A 26355-nucleotide genomic window follows, 5' to 3' on the forward strand; every position below is an offset into this window, starting at 1 on the left:
ACTCTAAAAAACAATGGGTTAAAAACAACACAATTTGGTTGTATTGTACTTAGGGCTGGGATGTTCCAATTCAATTCAATTTCGATTCGCAAGCTCTTAATTCGATTCGATTTCGATTCTCGGTTCAATTTCGATTCTAAATTCGATTCGCGATTCGACTCAATGAATATAGATTTAATACAATTCCTATATTTATTTATTTTTAAACGGTGAACAAGTTTACGAGTGGTTAATTAATAAAAAGAAATAGAGCCACAAAATTGTATATTAAACTTTTTTTTGATTTTAGGTACTCTTGGGTACATTAAAACCCAACTTCAAATGCATATGAATAGACCGGATTTTGATGCAAGATGAAAAATTAGACGAGTCAGAACAGTCGCATGCCTTGATCAATCAGGATCAGGTTATTTTATGTTTAAGAGAAAACTAACATAAAATCTCACAGCATTATCTGTAACATGGAGGCTGTAAGCCTATGAACACTGTAGGAAAACTAATACTGGCTTTTGGGTGAATCGATTTTTGGACTTTGAGAATCGATTTTGAATCGACCACATTTTAAAAATCGATCAATCGAAAAATCTATTTTTTTGCCCAGCCCTACTGTATTTTACAGAAGACATGCACCAATTTGACGGAGCTGCACTGCTCTCACAAAAAGCCTGCAATGAATAACTCAACCCCTGGGTTGTTGCGTCTGACCCAGGATCTGGGAAACACAAAAAATACCCAAAACACTGAAAAAATACCACAAAAAAAAGACCAAAAAGGCTCAACCCAGGATTTGGGTAGAAAAAATAACCCAATATTTGTTAGTGTATAAGGGTTGGAAATAGAAAATGGACTCCAAATCTGGAATCAGAAACTTGACATCAGGAATCGAATACTTGTTGTAAATTAAAATTTAGATTTTGCTTATTGATTCTTGTGTGTGCAATTTAATGTGATTTTTAAACCATCCTTCAAGCGCAAGAAGATACGAAAAATAACACCGTGCTGAGCACAGAGAGCCGTCTATCATATACAGTAGTGTGTGGACAAACACACACTGATGTCTAAATATCCCTGTGAACGCAGTCGGTTTTGTCTTAAGTGAACATCAACAGTTGAGAAAGAAACCCCATGTGTAACACCAGCCTGTGTTTATGTACCCGCTGCCACTGATGTCAATCACTCACTGATCTTATTCTTGACTGAATCACTTTATGTAAGTTTAATTAGTCTAATCTATATTTCATGTGCCTGTTGTTTAGCGCTGACTGCTGTGATGTTCATCGTTTATCCTTTAATATTTTTTTTAAGTCCTAAGTTAACATTACTATTCACTTTAATGCAATTTATCTTGTTTAGCAGATGAAAAAATTAAACTGTATCCTATAAATTTGGAATCTGCAGTGATTTCTTCCCTTTAAAGAATAATATTATCAAATAGGCCTATTATTTTATTGGAAGTCTAAAAGAAACTGCACTTGTTCTTGTTACACTGCGATGTCACTATGTTTAGAAAATGTGAACGGCTCATTTTGAGACACTGTTTATGATTTATGGGGAATATTAAATAAGGAGTGGGTGGATTTTTACCATTAGGCTATAGGCTGGTTGTGTCACACTGCCGACACACATTTACAGTCAAACCTAAATGTATTCAGACGCCTTCAATATTTCTCACATTATCACAGTTTATTCGCTATAGTTTAGAAAATGGTGATAGATTATGAGCAGAACTCAGTTGATATTTGACAGGTTTTGTCCATCCTTCTGTTAGTCTGTCTCACACATGAATTATGTTGAATATCTGTCAGCTGGTAAATTTAACTACACAATTAGATAATACCAGTTTAGCTCAACCAGTGACCAAGCAATGCTTCATTGTGTTCAGTGTGTGTGTGAAAAGAGCATTAGCGACTACAGACAAAACACTTCAGCAGAACATGACCAGCTCAAAGTGGCCCAATCATTTTTACTGGTAGTCACTGTATGAAGAATATTTGGAAAATGTTTGCGTAATAGGTCTCCTTTAAAGGTCAGTTTGAGCTCTCGAATCTTCACAGGACTCCCTGTGAGGAAAGACCTGGACTTGAGCGGCCAGTTGGGAGCTGTAGCTGAGGGCTAACCAGGTGCTGTGAAAGATAACACACCTTTTTATGGTTTTTCCTTGCCCAGGGCCTACAACAGGTGTATGATCGACTTGACCTCACCGTTGAAGAATCCTTCTGTATCCCAACATTATTATGAAAACAAAACCGGTGTCTATGGTGATCTAGAAATCTTACATGTCTTTTCGTTTTACACTTGGGTGTCTCCAAAAAAATTTTTCCTGTCCGCTGGCGTCTCTCTAAGCAGAAATATCCAAAACATTTACTTGATATCCATAAAAATCTCGTTTTCTGAGAAATGGATCCAAATTATGGGGTCAAAATAATAAGGTTTTTTTCTGACCCCAGATCACAAACTCAATTAACTTAAACCATTTCTCAGAAAACAAGACCTAGTTAGATAGTTAGTAGGATCCTAGTTAGGGATGCATTATATATATCAGCCAATATATGATCATTTTTAACTTTATCATTATCAGCCCGATAAAAAAAAATGTGGCCGATTTATTAAAGCCGATAAATAATGTATTATTTCCTTCAATTGAGACTCTTCAGATGCGCACTGTTCACCATGATGGCTTTAAATTGCTTGAAATATGATGGGAATCACTTCCAAAAAAGGGCTGTAAAATCACTTCCAAATATCGGCTATAAAATCATAATGGGAACATTATAATTGTGTTTGGGATATGGATTTTAAAGGGGAAATTTCACCCAAAAATAAAAATCTGTCATCATTTTCTCACCCTCAAGTTGTTTCAAACCTGTATGAGTTTCTTTCTTCTGCTGAACACAAAAGAAGATATTTTGAAGAACGTTGGTGACCAGACAGTTGATGGACCCCATTGACTTCCATAGTATCTTTCTTTCCGACTCTTGTTTTTATAATCAGGCTCTTAAAAATGATTTGGATTTAGATTTATCGGCCAATACTTGGGTTATTATCGGCTTTCAAAATATAAAGAATTATCGGTATTGACCAAAATTGGTGCATCCCTAATCCTAGTGTCTTTATTCAAGAATGTTTAGATATTTCTAGTGGAAAAGAAGCCAACAATGTTGAGGAAGATGTTGAGCTTTTTCCATCAGGGGAAAAGAAAAAAGTTTCCGTTGGCTGTTGTAGGCGTAACAATGCCTCCGCACCTGGTATTCCAGGACTTTTCCACCACGCCTTCCACCCTGATCTCTAGCGGGACGCCAAGCCTGTGCAAACTCATAAATACCTTTGCCTGGAGGGCGGCAGAACGTCTTTACACCTGTGAAAGTAAACCCTGCTCTTCTCCAAACCCCGATCCTTCGCCCTGACCTGCTGCCCACCCCAGGCTGGAAAACCACCACCGTTCCTGTCCAACTCTCTGCCAGAGCCTTGATATCTGATCCCGCGTCTGAAGTGTGTGTTTTGGAGTGGCTGGTTGTGTAACCGTGCCATCTGGATCTGGTGTGTGTGTGCGCTCAAGTCTTGGCGGAGACTCTTTTGGGATTGGCACGCAGGGTTTTGTGGAAGCGGATGAGTCAGCGGATGATGGGCATATCAAAGATTCTTCTTCTTCTAGTCATGTGATTCGTGACGTATAGCAAATAAGTCAGTGCTGAGTGTTTCGTTCACTTTTGGCCCATTTTGGCTCATGCAAAGTTAAACTAGAGAAAGTTTGTCCCATTTAAGGGTTTGTTTAGCCAAAAGATGGCCAAATCATGGCCTCCTAATCATCCCCATGCTGATTGGCTTCATACTCCATCCACTCATCCATCCATCCACTCAGCCATCCATCCATCCACTCATCCATCCATCCATCCATCCATCCATCCACCCCTCCATCCATTCACCCATCCATCCATCCATCCATCCATCCACTCATCCATCCATCCACTCATCCATCCATCCACTCATCCATCCATCCACTCATCCATCCATCCACTCATCCATCCATCCACTCATCCATCCATCCACTCATCCACTCATCCATCCATCCACTCATTCATCCATCCATCCATCCATCCATCCACTCAGCCATCCATCCATCCATCCATCCACTCATCCATCCATCCACTCATCCATCCATCCACTCATCCATCCATCCACTCATCCATCCATCCACTCATCCATCCATCCACTCATCCATTCATCCATCCATCCACTCATTCATCCATCCACTCATCCATCCATCCACTCATCCATCCATCCACTCATCCATCCATCCACTCATCCATCCATCCACTCATTCATCCATCCACTCATCCATCCATCCACTCATCCATCCATCCACTCATCCATCCATCCATCCATCCATCCACCCCTCCATCCATTCACCCATCCATCCATCCATCCATCCATCCATCCACTCATCCATCCATCCACTCATCCATCCATCCACTCATCCATTCATCCATCCATCCACTCATCCATCCATCCACTCATTCATCCATCCATCCATCCATCCATCCACTCAGCCATCCATCCATCCATCCATCCATCCATCCACTCATCCATCCATCCACTCATCCATCCATCCACTCATCCATCCATCCACTCATCCATTCATCCATCCATCCACTCATCCATCCATCCACTCATTCATCCATCCACTCATTCATCCATCCATCCACTCATCCATCCACTCATCCATCCATCCACTCAGCCATCCATCCATCCATCCACTCATTCATCCATCCACTCATCCATCAATCCACTCATCCATCCGTATGTACATCTTTAAACTTTTTATAGTCACGCAAGTCGTACTAAAATTTGATTGATCGATTGAGGTTAAGTTGTTTGGCAACCTTAACTTGAGGCTAATTACTTCAGCCTGAACCTGATACATCTCAGTGTGACATCTTCAGCAGTTTGCTCTTGGCATCCATGTGCCCTACACCAGTGAGTGTGGGATCCTGCCCGGCTCATTACAGGACTCACTGGGGTTGGGTTTGGTTTCTTCTCGTCCTCATGTTGCCAGGATCGTGCAGGCAGAGCCAAGTTTTCAGCTTTGTGCATGTCGCATTAAGAGTTCTTGAGTGTAAAACTCTTAGCAGCAGCTGTGGAAGTGGTCAGCGCTATTTCATGTTCTTTGAATCTTGTAAAGAAGTCTTTCGTTTTATTGTCTGTACTCCAGTTCTGCCACTCAACATGGGGTTTCTGCCAACTGAATTATCGTCATCATAACCATGATGCCCAGCATTGATTCGTTCCCTCCAAACACACACCTTCTCGATTGCATTAGCAACACTGGCCTGTCCGACACTGGCGACGCTCCAGCATGTTGTTCCAGTAAATACTAACCATGATGCCAGACAGGCCTGGATCAACACATGTGCAATCTGAATCATGTGAACCGGTTTATTGTTGTACATCGTGATGCTGTCTGGACTGTCCAGCTTTGTCAAAGAGTTTGATTACTGGAAAAACTTTGCTGTTGGCCGTCACACTGACTTTTTTGGGACATAACTTTCTCTCTGTTAGAACATTGAGACCATGATTCCAGTGCTTCACATCGATCTGATTTTCAAATGATGATATTGGGACGTACACTTAAACCAAAAATGATTCAGACACCAGATATAATTTGTGTTTTTTTTTTTTGTTTACTAGTGTGTGCAGGACACTATAGTCAATGTATGTAAGTGAGGAGAGCAAAAATAAAGTAAACTGACATATTAAACCCAAATATTCTTCATACAGTGACTACCAGTAAAAATTTGAGACCAAAAATGATTCCGACACTTTGAGCTGATCATGTTTTCTTCAGTGTTTTGTCTGTAACTGCTAATGCTCTTTTCACACACACACTGAACACAATGAAGCATTGCTTGGTCACTGGTTGAGCTAAACTGGTATTATCTAATTGTGTAGTTACATTTACCAGCTGACAGATATTCAACATAATTCATGTGTGAGACAGTCTAACAGAAGATGGACAAAACCAGTCAAATATCAACTGAGTTCTGCTCATATTTTATCACCGTTTTCTAAACTATAGCGAATAAACTGATAATGTGAGAAATGTTGAAGTCTGGATAATATCTGGTTTGACTGTACTATATTGCAGTATTGTGGTGTAAATGGTGTTTTGGGAACCTTAACTCAGTTGTGAAATATCTGTCTGGTTTTAATCCTGCAGGGAAGGACGATTCCACTGGCATCTGAAGATCCATTTTCCTCAGAGCAATGCGGTTTATTCAGAGAGGTATGAAACACTCTAATCTTCTGTTCTGGTATTTGTAAAAGTATTTCGGTGGTGGTTTTGGTTGATGACGTTGTATAGTGTGGATTGAAGAATCCAGTCAGACAAATGAAATGTACAATGTCTCCGAATTTGGAAATAATCGGATGAAGAAATCAAAAGCTGGGGTGTACATATAATCAAAATGTGATATGAATTGTTAATTTTTAACATTTTAAATGATTCATTAAATTGTTAGTGTTTTAAACCTTCATTTAATTACCCCACTTTTGATAATAAATTTGAATTATATCATTAATTCAGAACAATTTAAACAGACAACACATTTCATTGGGCATAATACTGTAGCAAAATTATTAAATTGTTTTATGAATTCAATTGATTGGACGTGCTTTTAACATAATTTAAGCACTAAAACTAAAGTAAAACCGAAGACACAGAATTTGGGGAAAATAAAACAGAATTTGGGAAATAAAAATGTATTTTATAAGGCTCTAAAAATGAGATTTTCAATAAAATGTTGTTAAATTTGATTGGTTTCATAATTGATTAGACATGCATTTTGATTACTAAAATGTAATTTAACTATTAATATGGAATCAAGAGACATTAAAACATGGAAAAAGGACGAGCCAATAGTTATGAGTAGTGTTGTAAAAGGGAAAGTTCAGCCAAGTATTCACTTTCTCAACCATTATATCATTCCAAATCCATGAAACGAGATCTTCTTGTTTTAATTCATTAATATCTGTCACGATTCAGAAAACAGTGTTTGGTCACTATGAACTGTTATATGGACAAGAGCTGCATGATGTTTTGTCAGTATCATGAGGGTCAGGGTGTGAAAATATTAACACAGTTTTGATTTTGAGGCAAGTATTTCTTTAATTGACAGTTTTATGTTTTTCATAAATTGATTTTCCCTTTCCTCAGGTTTCCTGATGACAAACTGCTCGATCAGATTCTCAACGAATACATTCATCCTTCAGAATCAGATCCGGTCAAACGCCAGAAGTATGTCAAACATCCCATCAATGCCACATTTATCTGACTTTAATGTGCAGGTTCACAGTGCTGCACGGTTAACCGTATTTGAATCATATTTGCCACATTGAAAGCATTTTTCTTTTGACATGTTCGTTATATTTCAATGGTAACCAGCTTCCACGTGCGCTCAAACTAGGGTTTCTCTTAAACATAGTTATTTTCTGGCCAGTCTTTACGGTGTTCACTTTAAAACGAGCTCTGGTGTGATTTCCCCGTTAGTGTGGTTCATTTGAATAAGTGTGAACGCAACACTGACTAGAGGCATCTAAACGAACCAAAACCAGGATATGATGTCACAAGATGCAACCCGAAACACACAATGCTCAAAAATACTAGGGCTGCCCTCGACTAAAGATTTTTCTAGTCTACTAGTAGTCGTTCATCTAAGCCATTAGTCGACTAATCGCGCGTTTATATTAATAAGCCATGAATCATAATAATGAGCCTTTATTTGGCTACATAAAATACATAGCCTAGTCAGCGCTCAAACGCACAATAAAGCCACAGCGCTCCGGCAAACATAATGATTATGAATGTGCCGTGATAAAAAAAAAACATAAGGAGACTGTCTAAACATTCATTTATTGATCATGTTTTCTGTGTTTTCGGCTGCAAAGATCAACTCGTCTCCGCAGCAGTGGACACGACTATATGCACATTTCATACAGATTACATAATCTAAGGAAAATTTATTTTCCATTTGATTTTGTTCATTAAAGTAGACACTTCAAGCTTTCTGTAGAGATATTTCTCATGTCTGTGAGGCGAGTATACGCTCGATTCGGATCATGTTTGTGATGCGCTGAAGGTCACTGAGACCGAGACGGCACAAAGAGACGTTATTTTACAAAAGCTCAATGTTTTGTTGTTATTGTGAGTTTAAAAAAATAAAAGTATCTATAGCCGTGTTTCCATTACCCTTCAAATTGCGCAAATTGAAAATACGCCGAATAGAAACGCGTCAATTTCGCAAAAACTCCCATTTATCGCAAAAAAGTTTTGCCGCTCGCATGAGGAGGTTTTCAGGCAATTCGAAAAAGAAATATTTCGCAAAACTGCAGTGGAAACAGTTTTTGCGCTGTACAGTCGCCTGACGTAGAGGATGCGGTGTGTGTTTGGACAGAAGACGAGACAGAGTTCTTTATTAAACTCATAAAAGACAAAATAATCACAGGAATACTGGATTATAAACCTCTCAGAAACGCCACAATCACGACCTCGAAGCAGAACTGAGGAGAAACACAGAAACACTCTCAGTGTAAGAGTCTGTCCTCGCTATGGCCAGTGCGGTGGCTGTGATATACATAAACCAACCAACGTCCGTCGCCATGATTTCTGGAATGACTTATCGCAAGAGAATTTCGGAAAAAATTAAGTTTTAGTCGCATAACATCGGTTAATGGAAACGGCGTCATTTCACAATCGTTTTTCGCAAAGGTTTTGCGCAAATCTCTAATGGACCAATCCTAAAACATATGCACACGCAAAGAGTGCGTTTATAAAAAGTTCCATTTTGTTTTGTATCTTTAGATTTGATCTTATAAATTACAGCGTAATGAGAAGATGGCGTTCTAAAACGCGCAGGTTAGATCTCTACAGACCCTCTGACATTTTCACATTTCCTGACGCCCGCGTCTCGTTTCTGATGTCATCTCGGTGAGTTTTTACAGCTGTACTGTGGCGTGAGCGCAGCATTGTCAGTCAGTGAGATTGTGTCTGGCTCTTTTTGTCAGTTCTCTGAGTTTATTGATGACAGACTGCCAGGGAAAAGTGGGACAGATTCATGTTTTTAACTTCTCCACATAATGATGAGAGTGGCGATTGTTTCTTCATGGAACGGTTTTACAGTCATTTGGGTCAGCACATAATTTTTATGACTTGCAGATAAAAACGTCCGCCCTTTAATTCCGACCCTGAAATTCAGCTCGAGCTTGGAAGCAGAAATGAAGCTGTGGTTTGGAGTTGGAAATAAACTCTTCACACTGTGATAATAGGCCACAAAATCAACACTACTGTAGAGTTGGGCGTCGTTTGGATGACTTGCTCATGATTCAAGGCTTCTTTCAGGGAGAGTTTTGTAAATTGTGAAATCCAACGCTGACGTTCAACAGTGTCACCAGATCAGTGGCGATTCTATAACAGGAGCTCATCTAACATGTGCAGACGAGTCGCTTAAAGTGGCGGAGGATCATCTTTAAGGAGTAAAGTTAACGTATTAATACACGTCTCTGGGGCTATTCAGCTCTAGAGACTGCTGGTGGTCTTCATCTAGACTTGATGGTCTTCTCTGTATGGAGTTAAAATACTCTCAAAATTAATTTATTTAAAATATAAATTATCGTTGATGCACTCATCCATCCATCCATCCACCCATCCATCCATCCATCCACCCATCCATCCACTCATCCATCCATCCATCCACTCATCCATCCATCCATCCACTCATCCATCCATCCATCCACTCATCCATCCATCCATCCACTCATCCATCCATCCACTCATCCATCCATCCATCCACTCATCCATCCATCCATCCATCCATCCACTCATCCATCCATCCACTCATCCATCCATCCATCCATCCACTCATCCATCCATCCATCCACTCATCCATCCATTCATCCACTCATCCATCCATCCATCCATCCACTCATCCATCCATCCACTCATCCACTCATCCATCATCCATCATCCATCCACTCATTCATCCATCCATCCATCCACTCATCCATCCATCCACTCATCCATCCATCCATCTACTCATCCATCCATCCATCCACTCATCCATCCATCCATCCACTCATCCATCCATCCATCCACTCATTCATCCATCCACTCATTCACTCATCCATCCATCCATCCACTCATCCATCTATCCACTCATCCATCTATCCTCTCATCCATCCACTCATCCATCCATCCTCTCATCCATCCACTCATCCATCCATCCACTCATCCATCCATCCACTCATTCACTCATCCATCCATCCATCCATCCACTCATCCATCCATCCACTCATCCATCTATCCACTCATCCATCTATCCTCTCATCCATCCACTCATCCATCCATCCACTCATCCATCCATCCACTCATCCATCCATCCACTCATCCATCCACCCATCCATCCATCCACTCATCCATCCATCCACTCATCCATCCATCCACTCATCCATCCATCCATGCATTCATCCACTCATTCATCCATCCATCCATCCACTCATCCATCCATCCACTCATCCATCCATCCATCTACTCATCCATCCATCCACTCATCCATCCATCCATCCACTCATCCATCCATCCATCCACTCATTCATCCATCCACTCATTCACTCATCCACTCATCCACTCATCCATCATCCATCATCCATCCACTCATTCATCCATCCATCCATCCACTCATCCATCCATCCACTCATCCATCCATCCATCTACTCATCCATCCATCCACTCATCCATCCATCCATCCACTCATCCATCCATCCATCCACTCATTCATCCATCCACTCATTCACTCATCCATCCATCCATCCACTCATCCATCTATCCACTCATCCATCTATCCTCTCATCCATCCACTCATCCATCCATCCTCTCATCCATCCACTCATCCATCCATCCACTCATCCATCCATCCACTCATTCACTCATCCATCCATCCATCCATCCACTCATCCATCCATCCACTCATCCATCTATCCTCTCATCCATCCACTCATCCATCCATCCACTCATCCATCCATCCACTCATCCATCCATCCACTCATCCATCCACCCATCCATCCATCCACTCATCCATCCATCCACTCATCCATCCATCCACTCATCCATCCATCCACTCATCCATCCATCCACTCATCCATCCATCCACCCATCCACTCATTCATCCATCCATCCATCCACTCATTCACTCATCCATCCATTCATCCAGGATTTTTATAATGAAGTATACAATTATGTTGTTATGAACACTAATGGAAATGTATGCTTCTTGAGTCACAGCATTGAGCGTATTGTGATTAGATTGAAAACTCGCATCTGATTGGCTGACTAGAATGTGATCCACAGACACACACACACACACACACACACGACGATTTGCAGAAGCAGAACAAACAATCCATTTGTATTTGTAGAAACATTCAGAAATGTGCAAGCATACTAGTGTACTGACGAACTGTTCTTCCATGGATTTGGATTTGCATTTGTGTATTTTGCGAATATGAATCAATTCTGTATAGTGAATATAAAGTGTGAATAATGTATTTTGTAAATGAGACCATCAAACTCCATATCTCTGCTGGTCTCTCTGAGAATATAGATGAGAGTTAATTATGTCTGGAAAACATCGAATGAACTTTTCCAGAGCAGAGTGTGTTTGTTACGCAACCGCGATATCAGGAATCAGCCGCCAGAACATGTTCCTCGCTTCCACACGTGTGTGTGTGTGTGTGTGTGTGTGCGCTTTGGATTCTCCGCTGATGAACACTGTCGGATTCGGCTCTGATAACGGGTTGAAATGAATGATGGGTTTTATCAAGATAACCATCAGCTTCAGGAACACAATGGAAAGACGTCACTGCGGGTTTAGCTGGCGGACAGTGTGTGTGTGTGTGTGTGTGTGGGTTAGTGTGTGTGTGTGGGTGTGGGTGGGGCAGTTTCACTAGCGGTCAAAAGTTTGGATGTATATACTTATTCTTTATTCCTTTATTAGAGTAATAGTGCAGTGATGAAAACTCTTAAATAATGCTAATAGATTTTCTCTTTACACGTCTTTCCTTCCACACACACACACACACAGACACACACACACACACACACACACACACACACACTACAGTATGATGTTGCAGTTGTGTCTGATCTCACGCTTGTGTTTCCAGGTTAAAGCTTTACGTCCACAGTCCTCATGAGGACATCACAGTGTTCCTGAAGGCAGAGCAGACACAACACAACTCTCTCAGGTAAGAGAATCTATCCATCCATCCGTCTATCTATCCATCCATCCCTCTATCCGTCTATCTATCCATCCATCCCTCTATCCGTCTATCTATCCATCCATCCCTCTATCCGTCTATCTATCCCTCTATCCATCCCTCTATCCGTCTATCTATCCTTCCATCCGTCTATCTATCCATCCATCCGTCTATCTATCCATCCATCCGTCTATCTATCCATCCATCCGTCTATCTATCCATCCATCCCTCTATCTATCCATCCATTCCTCTATCTATCCATCCATTCCTCTATCTATCCATCCATCCCTCTATCTATCCATCCATCTCTCTATCCCTCTATCTATCCATCCATCCATCTATCCGTTTATCCATCTATCCGTCCATCCATCACTCTATCCGTCTATCTATCCCTCTATCTATCCGTTTACCCGTCTATCCATCCATCCATCCATCTCTCTATCCCTCTATCTATCCATCCATCCATCTATCCGTTTATCCATCTATCCGTCCATCCATCACTCTATCCGTCTATCTATCCCTCTATCTATCCATCTATCCGTTTACCCGTCTATCCATCCATCCATCCATCTCTCTATCCCTCTATCTATCCATCCATCCATCCCTCTATCCATCCATCTCTCTATCCCTCTATCTATCCATCCATCCATCCCTCTATCCATCCATCCATCCATCTCTCTATCCCTCTATCTATCCATCCATCCATCTCTCCATCTATCTGTTTATCCATCTATCCGTCCATCCATCATCCATCACTCTATCCGTCTATCTATCCATCCATCTCTAGACGGGAAGAGTTTGGTTCGTGTTGTTCATGTCGAGAAGACGTGCATGTTCACATTTACATTCTTATCAGTTTCTTACTTTCCCTGGGAGTTGAACCGATGACCCTGGCGTTGCAAGCGCTTTCCATCGCGCACACAGTTCTTTATAGTGGAAAAGGATTCTTTAGATTATTAAATGTTCTTCACAATAATAAAACACGTTGTTTTTTTTAGAAACTGATCACTGAAAGGTCCATATTTGACCCTAAAATGGGTTGAAACAATCAGCAGTTTTTAGAGTGTGTGGTGCGTTTATTGGGTTCCAGATAATGTTTAATTAAGCAAGAATCTCTAAAATAAATACCAAATAAATCTAATTTGGTGTAAATATGTAATATTTTAGCAGTCAAACCTAACGCTGTTTTCTGCTGCCAGAGCAAACCCACTTTGATGAGATCGATTCAGTAAAACCCACGCCATTGTTACTGTTCGTATCACTGAGATTCAGATATGATAATGAGCGTTTGCTTTCTGACCAATCACAGCAGAGCAGCTCTCAGAGAGGCGGGGCTTAGAGGCTGAATCTGTGATCGAGGCGTTTCGGACACTGAGAGACAGGAGGAGATGTGCGATGGATATTATGAGGAATAATAACGTGTTTCTGGCCGGCTGAGGAAGATTGTGTTGATGTTCTCATCGCTTTAGGGCCTAATCTTAGCATGTGACGTGTGTTTTCGGCTTCCTGTCCTTGTAAATGCCGCTTGAGTGATGTGTGTGTGTTTTATAGTGTCTTTGGTAAGAACTTAAACGTACCCAGAGAGAACGGAGGCTTTCGATTGGCTGGAACCCTCTCTCCTTGATTTATTCCTTCTTGTATGAAATCGACACAAAATGCTTTATGGGAATGACATCACTGCTCATAAATTCCCCCGCAGTTACGCAGTCTTCTCGCTGCGGGACTCGTCAGAGATGATATTGTTCTGCTGTCAGAGACTTGTAAAGCTCAGCGAACTGATCCTGGGTCAGCGGCTGCAGAGTCTTCTGTCAAGCCATTCATTTTTAACTGAATTAATCACATTTAAACAATAATAAAGCACATTTAAAAATAAAGCGCATTTAATTACAATTGATTGCACATACATTTTGGCTTAGAAATTACCCAGTCGAGTGTTTGAGGAGAAAAGCATTGAATAGACATTACTACAACAACAACTAAATTAATAAATATTTAATTAATGCAGCTCAGAGGTTGCATGAATATGAATGCAATTATAATCAACGATTATTATCGTCATGTTGACTAATCCTCCTTGGATGATTTTTATTTTATTTGCACTGAGTTTAAGTACTAATTTATTTAATTATTTATATATTTAATTTTGTTATTTAATATCATTTCTGCGTGTGTGTGTGTGTGTGTGTGTATATTTATTGTTTTGCAAATAAGTATAATAAATATGATAACATTTTATATTAAGTGTGTGTGTGTGTTTGTGTGTGTGCACAAACTAATTAAAATTGTATTAAATATTTAAAATAAATGTATAAATACACAATTAATAATTATATATAACTTTCTTTGTGTATTTATATATTTTATTTATTTAATATTAATTTATATTTGTGTTTATAAATAATTCAATTGTATTACATAAAACTTAAAAATTTAATGTATAATTTATAACATAACGAGAATTTTTATACACACACACACACACACACGCACATCTGTAACTGAATTTTCTGACAGCTCGCTAGTTTTTATGATTGAATGTGTGTGCACAAAAGAACACGAGATTAAAATAGATCAGATTATGGAGTTGCTCAGATAAAATTACTGTTTTCCACTTAAAAGATGTTTGCGTGAACGCTGGGAACATACCTGTGGTCGAGAGTCTCTTGTGCGCTCCAACACACACACTCTCACACACACACACTCTCACACACTCACTCTCTCACACACACACACACTATCATACTCTCTCTCAGACACACACACACATCCTCGTCTCTTCTGTTGTTTGGTCTTTAATGGTGTTTTTGAGCATCGCTAGTTTCAGGTTTGATCAGATGCAGGAGTTTCACTGATGAACGTTTAAAGTTGACTTGCTAATAGAGACTAAACGATCAATCAGAGACTGTGTGTGACGGTTTATCAGATCATGTTGATCATCAGAGGCACAGACTTCAGGAGGTTACATCTCCACAGTATCGGTTCATAAAGGGCATAAACCCGATGCAACTGAACTCTGTGCTCAGTGAGGTTTCCAGCGCACAAGCGTTGAGTTTTGTTGAGAGTTGAGTTTTGTTGAGGGTGGGTTGAGTTTTGTTGAGGGTGGGTTGAGTTTTGTTGAGGGTGGGTTGAGTTTTGTTGAGGGAGGGTTGAGTTTTGTTGAGGGAGGGTTGAGTTTTGTTGAGGGAGGGTTGAGTTTTGTTGAGGGTGGGTTGAGTTTTGTTGAGGGAGGGTTGAGTTTTGTTGAGGGTGGGTTGAGTTTTGTTGAGGGTGGGTTGAGTTTTGTTGAGGGAGGGTTGAGTTTTGTTGAGGGAGGGTTGAGTTTTGTTGAGGGAGGGTTGAGTTTTGTTGAGGGAGGGTTGAGTTTTGTTGAGGGAGGGTTGAGTTTTGTTGAGGGAGGGTTGAGTTTTGTTGAGGGAGGGTTGAGTTTTGTTGAGGGAGGGTTGAGTTTTGTTGAGGGAGGGTTGAGTTTTGTTGAGGGAGGGTTGAGTTTTGTTGAGGGAGGGTTGAGTTTTGTTGAGAGTTGAGTTTTGTTGAGGGTTGAGTTTTGTTGAGAGTTGAGTTTTGTCGAGGGTTGAGTTTTGTCGAGAGTTGAGTTTTGTCGAGGGTTGAGTTTTGTCGAGGGTTGAGTTTTGTCGAGAGTTGAGTTTTGTCGAGGGTTGAGTTTTGTTGAGGGAGGGTTGAGTTTTGTTGAGGGAGGGTTGAGTTTTGTTGAGGGAGGGTTGAGTTTTGTTGAGGGAGGGTTGAGTTTTGTTGAGGGAGGGTTGAGTTTTGTTGAGGGTTGGTTGAGTTTTGTTGAGGGAGGGTTGAGTTTTGTTGAGGGAGGGTTGAGTTTTGTTGAGGGAGGGTTGAGTTTTGTTGAGGGAGGGTTGAGTTTTGTTGAGGGAGGGTTGAGTTTTGTTGAGGGAGGGTTGAGTTTTGTTGAGGGAGGGTTGAGTTTTGTTGAGGGAGGGTTGAGTTTTGTTGAGGGTTGAGTTTTGTTGAGGGAGGGTTGAGTTTTGTTGAGGGTTGAGTTTTGTTGAGGGTTGAGTTTTGTTGAGGGAGGGTTGAGGGTTGAGTTTTGTTGAGGGAGGGTTGAGTTTTGTCGAGGGTTGAGTTTTGTCGAGGGTTTTGAGAGATGTTGAGTTTTGTTGAGGGTTGAGTTTTGTTGAGGGTTGAGGGTTGAGGGTTTTGTTGAGGGAGGGTTGAGTTTTGTTGAGGGTTGAGTTTTGTTGAGGGTTGAGTTTTGTTGAGGGTTGAGTTTTGTTGAGGGAGGGTTGAGTTTTGTCGAGGGTTGAGTTTTGTCGAGGGTTTTGAGAGATGTTGAGTTTTGTTGAGGGTTGAGTTTTGTTGAGGGTTTTGAGGGTTGAGTTTTGTTGAGGGAGAGTTGAGTTTTGTTGAGGGTTGAGGGTTTTGTTGAGGGAGGGTTGAGTTTTGTTGAGGGTTGAGTTTTGTTGAGGGTTGAGTTTTGTTGAGGGAGGGTTGAGTTTTGTCGAGGGTTGAGTTTTGTCGAGGGTTGAGTTTTGTCGAGGGTTTTGAGAGATGTTGAGTTTTGTTGAGGGTTGAGTTTTGTTGAGGGTTGAGTTTTGTTGAGGGTTGAGTTTTGTTGAGGGTTGAGTTTTGTTGAGCGTTGAGTTTTGTTGAGGGTTGAGTTTTGTTGAGGGTTGAGTTTTGTTGAGGGTTGAGTTTTGTTGAGGGTTGAGTTTTGTCGAGGGTTGAGTTTTGTCGAGGGTTTTGAGAGATGTTGAGTTTTGTTGAGGGTTGAGTTTTGTTGAGGGTTGAGTTTTGTTGAGGGTTTTGAGGGTTGAGATTTGTTGAGAGTTTTGAGAGCTTGGTTGAGTTTTGAGAGATTAGTTTTTGAGAAAGTAAAGTTTAGTTCCGCAGTGAAGGTTTGGCTCGGTCCGGTTTGTTTTCCTTCGCGGTGAGTTTTTGCATCTTTGTTTTGGCCTGTAAAACAGGAGTGTGTAAGGACTTGAGGATCTGTTGAACAGAAGGAGTGTGAGGATCTGTTGCCTGCATGTTCACCAACAGTGTGTTCTGTGTTCTTCACGGATCCCGAATCCCTGATTTACGAGGCTCTCGACTCCTGACGGATTCGCTGATGTCACGAGAGAGAGAGTGAAAGGCCTCGGTGTGTTAAAGCTGTTCTTGATTCATGTTGAACGAGTTTCCAGCCGTGAGTTTTAGCCTCCGGTTGATGTTTATGGAGATTCTTGTCGTTCCTCCAAACATGATGTCATGGGAATGTTCTTGAAGAGGAACGTCAACACCGAGATGCATTAATATTACAACTAATATAATTATATTCATGATTAATCGGTGTGGTAACGTCTCTTCTGCTCACCAAAGCTGCATTTATTTGATAAAAAATACAGTGAAAATTATGAAATATTACTCCGATGTAAATCATCTGTTCTCTATGTGAATATACAGTAAAGTGTAATTTATTCCTGTGATCAAAGCTGAATTTATCATCATTACTCCAGTCTTCAGTGTCACATGATCCTCCAGAAATCAAGTTTCAAGTTTAATTCATTTATAAAGCACATTTAAAAACAGCCACAAGACTGACCGAAATCTTAAATATACACACTTAAGATAATACACACAAATATAATATAATATACACATTTAAGAAAGGGGAAAAAATCATTCTAATGATGATTTGATGCTCAAGAAACATTGCAATTACTAGAAATTTTCAGTATTTAATTAACATTAGATGTGTTAAAATAATCAAATATTACTAATGCTAAATTATATTGTTAATTATATTTTACATGTGGAACATTTTTAGGTTCCTACATAATTTTGAGAAATTTTTCAATTATCAATGTTAAAAACATTCAAAATATCATTCAAAAGGCGGATTGAAATATCCAGATATTCTTGTCTGTGTTTTGAAATGTGACTACTTTTTTTTTTTTGGCAGATATATCGAGCTTGACCTGAAGAAAAGTCTGCAGGAAAACCTGATGCACAAGACTATCGTGGAATACCCAGAAGTCTTTGTGGTTCTGAAACGGCACAGTCAGGAGTTCCTCGCTCACGTACCGGGTACGAAACACACTAAACACACACGTACTACACACATGCACATGGAGTATATCATACATCACACGCAGAAAACACGCTTTTCATTCAGTCAATATTAAATGCATTATTTATTATGGAATTTTCTTAGGTTTTTTAATAATTTTGAGCAATAGTTTTTGACATTTAACAAGTACAATGCTGATAAAAGTTTTTCATATATATTATTTAATTCATTCATTCATTAATTAATTATATGTTAGATGCATTAAAAATATCATTATCCATTATAAATTACATCATTAATTATAATATTTTGCACAATAAACATAAGTTTTTAAATAATTAAGGAATAATTTGCTTGGCAATTAAGCATATTTAGCCCCATTCTTATTTTACTAAAATTGTAGTAATTGCTCATTTTATTTATTTATTCAATGTTAAATGAATTTAACATGATCTATTATCAGTAATAGCATATAGAAAATTGTTAGGTTTCTTTCATTACAACTTTTGCATATTTATAGAGCATTATTTACCCCTTATTTTACTTTTTTGTTAAGTTTTGTTAAGTTGTTAAGTTTAATACTTTAAATAATTCTAGCAATTACTAAAACAAAATCAGTATTTAATTAATAGAAGATGTGTTTAATTAATCATAATGATAAATGATATTACTAATTATGTTTTTTTAATCAATTATAAACATTTTAGCTTTTTTTATAGAGCATTTACCCCTTATTTTATTTTTTAAAGATAATACTTAAGCAATTACTAAAAAATTTCAGTATTTTATTAATATTAGATGTGTTAAAATAATTATATATTATTCATGATAAATTATGTAATTAATTATATTTTGCATGAGGAATTGTGTAGGTTTCTAAATAGTTTTGAGAAAAATGTCATACTTTTTTTGCAAATTTATACAGCATTATCTTATTTTCCTTTTTTAAATAATTTTCGCACTTACTATAAATTTACTATTTTACTATTATAAATGACTATTTAATGAAATTATTAGATCTGTTAATAATATATAATTAATGATGAATGATAGCCTATACAATTATATTTTGCATGAGGAACATTTTTTAGGTTTCTAAATAATTGAGAAATCTTTTATTAATTTATTTTGCATATTCATACAGCATTATTTACCCCTTAATTTACATTTTAAGTTTATTACTCTAAATAATTTCAGCAATTACTACACATTTTCAGTATTTAATTAATATTAGATGTTAAATTCATTATATTATTAATATCGTAAGTATGTATGCAATAACATTTTTACATTTGTAAATAAAACAAATCATTATAACATTAAAAATTGTCTCCCCCTTTTCTTATTTTACTTTTAAATATTTACTGAAACATTTATGTAATTATTAATATTTTTAGTGATAAATGTCACTACTATAGTATTTTATTACATTTTTTAGTATGTATTACTATTAGTATGTATAGAGTGTTTAGTTATCATAAAAAGCTTGGTTCCTGCATCTGTGCGATGAACCTCATGCGTTCTCTCTTCATGTGTTAATTGTGTTGCGTAACTCGTCATCAACAAGCCTCTGATAAAGACGAATGAAGGGCTGTTGATGTGGTGTAGATTCTCAGTAACCTCGGCTTGATTTGTTTATAGTGTTTACGAGTTATCTCACCATAAAGATGTTTATGGAGAAACACACACACACTTATATGCAGAACATGTGTGCTACTTGCCGTTGCGTAACTCGTTCCTGAAAAGGTCGAGGGAGAAAGATAAGACACTGCTTGGCGAGGGAAAAATGTACCTGGGTAAAATATTTTTTAGCTTAATTCAAACAGAAACAACATTATTTTTCTGACCCCATTGGCAGATCATTTTGCTTGTTTTAAGCATCAACTCACTTCATTTAGTTTTTTCCCCCCAGATAACAAGACTTAATATCTTATGTCATTATTTTACTACTATAGTATCTTGATTTAAGAATTATGTGGCCAATTTATGGCCGGATTTTCGTGATTTGTTTATATAATCTCTGGAAACCGATCCTGCATCAGCTGTAAAGCGTAAGAGTTTTAGGTTTCTAAATAATTTTGAGAAATAATTTTCATTCTCTTTTTTTTTTGCATATTTATGCAGCATTATTTACATCTTATTATCCTTTTTTTAAGAATACTTTAAATAATTGTTGCATTGATCCAAAAAAATCAGTATTTAATTAATATGGGATGTTTAATTAATCATAATGATAAATTCTGTTATTAATTATGTTTTTTTATCAATTCTAAACATTTTAGCATTTTTGCAGTATTTAACTTTTTTAAAGATACTACTTTAAATCATTTTAAGTAAGAAAAGCTCTTTTTTGCTGTGTATTCGGCCAATTTATGACTAGATTTGGGTGATTTGTTTATAAAATGTCTTGAATCTGATTCTGCGTCGCCTGTAAATCGGACGCTTCAACACGATACGATCTGACATCGATTCTCTCACCAGTGATACGATAATAGCTTATATTATATGTTCGTTTATACAACGGTTCGAACCGTTCTGGTTCTCGAATCTCAAGTCAAGTCAAGCTTTTATTAAGATCCCTTTTGGGCAATTTGGTTGCAGCACAGGTAAACAGACAAAAAAAACTGACACATACAATACATCATGATAGTAAATGACACGTATTACAAAAAATAAAAATATAAAGACCCTAAAAATACCTTTAAACATATTATTTAATAGACTAATAACTTCTTTGCTCTTTACCTATAATCGTCCCACTGTTTTTAACTAATGTTTTTAGTGCATTTTTATATTTCACACTAAGATTTCCAAACCAGCAGATAATGGAAAAGGACAACACTGGCTCTATATAAGACTTGTAGAATAATTCCATCAGAGTTTTGTTTATGTTAAATGATCTTCATTTTCTAAGACCGTAAAGGCGCTGCTGTCCCTTTTTACTCAGGGCCTCTGTGTTCAAATCAAACCTCAATTGTTTATCAATAATTGAATCTGATTGGCTAAGAGTCTTTCCAGCCATGCGATATTCTACTAATATTTCACGGTTTAAACTGTAATATTACATCGTTTCACAGTTCGTATCACTCCGCCTGTTTCTGCCGGATCTAAACCGGGAACATTTCTCACAGAAAGCGTCGATGGTGGAGAAGCAAATCTACTGTTATTTGACAAACCGTGTAACAGAAAGTAGTTTAAAGAGGTTTTTAGGAGAGAATTTGTTAAGACTAGACTTATAGAGAGTTTGTTTGTTTAACGTAAGTTGTTTAGACCTCTCGGATCCATTCGAAGTGAACTGGAGTCATTTTGATAACGTTTTATGTGCATCACTCCCGATCACTGCAAAAACTGCTTTTCTTACTCATATTTCTGTCTTGTTTCCAGTCCAAATATCTAATAATTCTTAAATCAAGATGCATTTACTAGATGAGTAAAATGACATAAGATATTATGTCCTGAATTAAATGAGTTGATGCTTAAAAAAAGCTAAATGATCTGCCAATGGGGTCAGAAAAATAATCTTAATTCAAACAGAAACAATATTCTGACCCCATTGGCAGATCATTTAGCTTTTTTTAAGCATCAACTCACTTCATTTTTATTTATTTCTCCATAAAACAGGACATAATATCTTATGTAATTTCACTCATCTAGTAAATGCATCTTGATTTAAGAAGTTTTAGATATTTGGACTGGAAACGAGACAGAAACACTGAGTAAGAAAAGCATGTTTGCGGTGTGCTATTACGCAGCAAGCAAACGTCCATCATGCACTGTTTTCCTCTCGTTCCCAGAGCGTTCCGGTGCGAGTGTCTCCAGTTCCCCGGATACACCGCGTTCAGAAGTGGCCAAGACGCCGAAAGTCGTGCCGGAAGACGAAGAGCTGGAGGACGGAGAGCTTCGAAGTGACCAGGAGGAAGAAAACACTGAAGATGCCGATGGTAATCTTGCTGAAGCCGAGAGTAAAGTTCCTGTAACACATGATGAGGATGATAACGAGGAAGATGTTCTGGAGGCTAAAACAAACCAAAACCTAGAGATGATGATGATGGTTTCTGCTGATGCTGATGGTCAGACGGTCACTGGTGAAGACAATAAGTTTTCCGTTTCTCAAAACGTCCCCGGACTTCCTGATGAGAACACAAGTGGTGATCGTGACGCTCCGCATGACTTCAGTCAAACACACATCGAGCAAAGTTCATCGTGCGACCGTTCAGATGCCAGCCAAACTGAAGGCCAGGAAGACACGCATAATACAAGTAACATTTATAACAATGACAGTCACATCTGTGCAGATGTTACACGAGCGTAGAAATCTGCAAACACTGCAAACATGCTTTTCTTACTCAGTGTTTCTGTCTCGTTTCCAGTCCAAATATCCAACATTTCTTAAATCAAGATGCTTTTACTAGATGAGTGAAATTACATAAGATATTAAAGGTAGGGTAGGTCAGAATTGTCTAAAAAAACTTTTATTCAAATTTGTTTAAACTGTCTTTATATACCAATACATAATTAAAATGCAAGTACTCTGAAATAGAGAGTATAAAAACTGAGTGACTCTAGTGTATTTAATCTTCAATAAACACAGCTCATTAATTACATTCACTCCCGCCTAAAAACGGGGTGCGCGACTGCGCGCACGTGGGCGGAGCCAGTAATAGCGGCGGTAGTCATGGCGACGGAGAGTGACAGTCGCGCAAGCCAATCACTTGTTTCGTCCCGGTAGGAATTAATGAGCTGTGTTTATTGAAGATTAAATACACTAGAGTCACTCAGTTTTTATACCCTCTTTTTCAAAGTACTTACATTTTAATTATGTATTGGTATATAAAGACAGTTTAAGCCAATTTGAAAAAAAGTTATTTAGACAATTCTTACCTACCCTACCTTTAAGTCTTGTTTACTGGGGAAATAATCAAAATTAAGTGAGTTTTTGTTTAAAAACAAGCAAAATTATCTGCTAATGGGGTCAGAAAAATAGTGTTGTTTCTGTTTATTAAGATTATTTTTCTGACCCCATTGGCAGATCATGTTAAAGGAGAACTCCGGTCAATTTTAACATTGAGCTCAATTTTTAGTAAATTTGGAGTGCTGTCAATACAGAGAACAACGACAAAAATCGGTGTTGCCTACACTGTGTTATCCTATTTTTAAAATTTGCACCCTGTTGACTTCAATGGGGCAAGTTTTAAACCTGCTTTTATCCTCTTAACATATTTGATGTGTCATACAAGTGCCCAGCCATGTTGAGTGATTCCTTCAGAGTGAACACGAGTAAATCTGACTGCAGTAGATTTGAAAAATATGAATAAAAATGATGTTATATCAGCCAGCGCACATACCTGTATTTAGTTCCTGTTTTCGGTGGAAGTCCAAAGTAGTCGATTATCGAGTTCACGCGCGTGATCATAGTAACTAAACCTATGCGCGTGAACTCGACAATCGACTACTTTGGACTTCCACCGAAAACAGGAACTAAATACAGGTATGTGCGCTGGCTGATATAACATCATTTTTATTCATATTTTTCACATCTACTGCAGTCAGATTCACTCGTGTTCACTCTGAAGGAATCACTCAACATGGCTGGGCACTTGTATGACACATCAAATATGTTAAGAGGATAAAAGCAGGTTTAAAACTTGCCCCATTGAAGTCAACAGGGTGCAAATTTTAAAAATAGGATAACACAGTGTAGGCAACACCGATTTTTGTCGTTGTTCTCTGTATTGACAGCACTCCAAATTTACTAAAAATTGAGCTCAATGTTAAAATTGACCGGAGTTCTCCTTTAAGCATCAACTCGCTTAATTGTGATTAATTCCCCCGGAAAACAGGACTTAATATCTTATGTAATTTTATTCATCTAGTAAATACATCTTGATTTAAGAGTTTTTACATATTTGGACTGGAAACAAGACAGAAACACTAAGAAAAGCATGTTTTGCAGTGTGTACACTAGTGTGGGTCACGATACGACTGATGATCAGACTGTAGTTGATAAGACTTCAGAAACGACAGCGGGCACTGTTGCTGAGGCAATGGACTGTTTTGACGACTGATGTTTTTCAGCGCTGATATGTTATATACTGTAATGTGCTGATAAGTGATATCAGGCATCGCACGTCATCGTGTTCATGGAGACGGACAAACACTGAACCGCTTTGGCAGGACTCGGGAAATGCTGTACGTTCTGTTATCAGCTCAGGACGTAATGTTAAAGTAGTTGTTCAAATTATTTGTTTTTGTCTTGATTTATGTGAATATAATTTTTATATATAACAACATTTGTTAGCCTGCATTCTTATTTTGTGCCGTAGAATTGCGTCAGAAATGTAACTGCTAATCACAGGATTGCGGCGCTTCAGATATACACGCATTTTTAATTTCATGTTTGTTTTTTCACATTTGTGTATTTATGTAGAAGTATTTTTATGCCACGTGCCTCTTTAATAAACTTCTGCATCTGTTTGTGAATTGTTGCCAGTTTTGAGTCTTTTTTTTTTGTTGTTGTTGTTAAAGGTAGGGTAGGTCAGAATTGTCTAAAAAAACCTTTTATTCAAATTTGTTTAAACTGTCTTTATATACCAATACATAATTAAATAGTAAAAAAAAATAAAGTACTCTGAAATAGAGAGTATAAAAACTGAGTGACTCTAGTGTGTTTAATCTTCAATAAACACAGCTCATTAATTCCATTCACTCCCACCTAAAAACGACTGCGCGGACGCGGGCAGAGCCAGTAATAGCAAAGAACGTATACTTTGGTAATAGCGGCGGTAGTCATGGCGACGGAGAGTGACAGTCGCGCAAGCCAATCACTTGTTTCGTCCCGGTAGGAATTAATGAGCTGTGTTTATTGAAGATTAAATACACTAGAGTCACTCAATTTTTATACTCTCTTTTTCAGAGTACTTACATTTTAATTATGTATTGGTATATAAAGACAGTTTAAGCCAATTTGAATAAAAGTTATTTAGACAATTCTTACCTACCCAACCTTTAATAATGCACATTTAGGGGTCGTTTATACGACACCGTTTTTAACTTTAAAAAAAATAACTTTAATGCGTTTTCACCGTTCATTTACACAACAACAGTGTTTTGGGGCCTGAAAATGAACATTTTTGAAAACTGCAAGTTTTAAAGCGATACCGTTATCGTCTCGGTGTAAACCATTGTTATTTCTCCAGCAGGAAACTAACCTTCACTGTTTTTCTTGTTCAATTATTTCCTGCAAATGGAAGGTCAGTTGCATTGTGGGATAGTTTTACTGCACATTTTGTCAAATGTAGTTGTTTATCCAGGATTTCCATGCACATACGGTGCACAATTTCATGTGATTTGTTTATGAAATTTGAGAACACAGATTAACTCTTGTGATAAAATTTTATTTGTAATTTGTTTCTATTGCATTACGTCATTGCGCTTTTTCTACCCCCTAAAATACTGTACAGTTACATGTTATTTTATAGTTTTTTTTCATTCATTTTATTGATGTTTTTGTTTTATTTGTTTATTATTTAAATCAAAATCTATTAATTCTAATCATATGTGTATGTGTATATATCTAATTTAGTTTAAAAAAAAAATGTATTACATTTTTTATTAGAATAAGAGTAATTTTTCTCTAAACATTTCCATGGACCCTAGTTTCAAAACTGCTTTTCTGAATATACATAATTGTTTTGTTTTTTTGCACATTGCATCAATACGTCTAACGTCATACTTCCCCAGATGATTGATTAGTTTAAGAATTGCAAACAATTTTTTGTTTTCTGAATTATATTTAAATATGCAACTGAGGCATTATCTATTTAATTATGCACTAATATACATATATTTCCAGAACATAATTCTGACCATTGGATAAATCTTTATACATAATTCTTGTTTTATTTTGTTGACATATTACAGTTAAAGGTTTTTACTGATGGGATTTTGGATTTCTCTTTTTCTCAATGCATTAAGCAGAAAATACTGTCAGTACTGTCCAACAAATACATTTTCACCATTTCTAGGAATAAATTGTT

At 37.9% G+C, this 26355-nt stretch overlaps 1 protein-coding gene across 1 annotated transcript in view; it reads left to right on the plus strand.

Moving 5' to 3' along the window:
• Positions 1 to 22771, plus strand: part of znhit6 (zinc finger HIT-type containing 6) — a 40157-nt gene extending 17386 nt beyond the window's left edge. Inside the window, exons 6-10 of the mRNA XM_079588964.1 lie at positions 6215 to 6280; positions 7211 to 7291; positions 12211 to 12291; positions 18212 to 18336; positions 22114 to 22771. Of these exons, the coding sequence (XP_079445090.1) occupies positions 6215 to 6280; positions 7211 to 7291; positions 12211 to 12291; positions 18212 to 18336; positions 22114 to 22631 (871 nt within the window). The 3' untranslated portion in view covers positions 22632 to 22771. The remainder of the gene's footprint in view (positions 1 to 6214; positions 6281 to 7210; positions 7292 to 12210; positions 12292 to 18211; positions 18337 to 22113) is intronic.
• The last annotated feature ends 3584 nt before the right edge of the window (positions 22772 to 26355 follow it).

The sequence above is a fragment of the Phoxinus phoxinus genome (genome assembly GCF_949152265.1).
Source record: "Phoxinus phoxinus genome assembly, chromosome: 18".
NCBI lineage: Eukaryota > Metazoa > Chordata > Actinopteri > Cypriniformes > Leuciscidae > Phoxinus > Phoxinus phoxinus.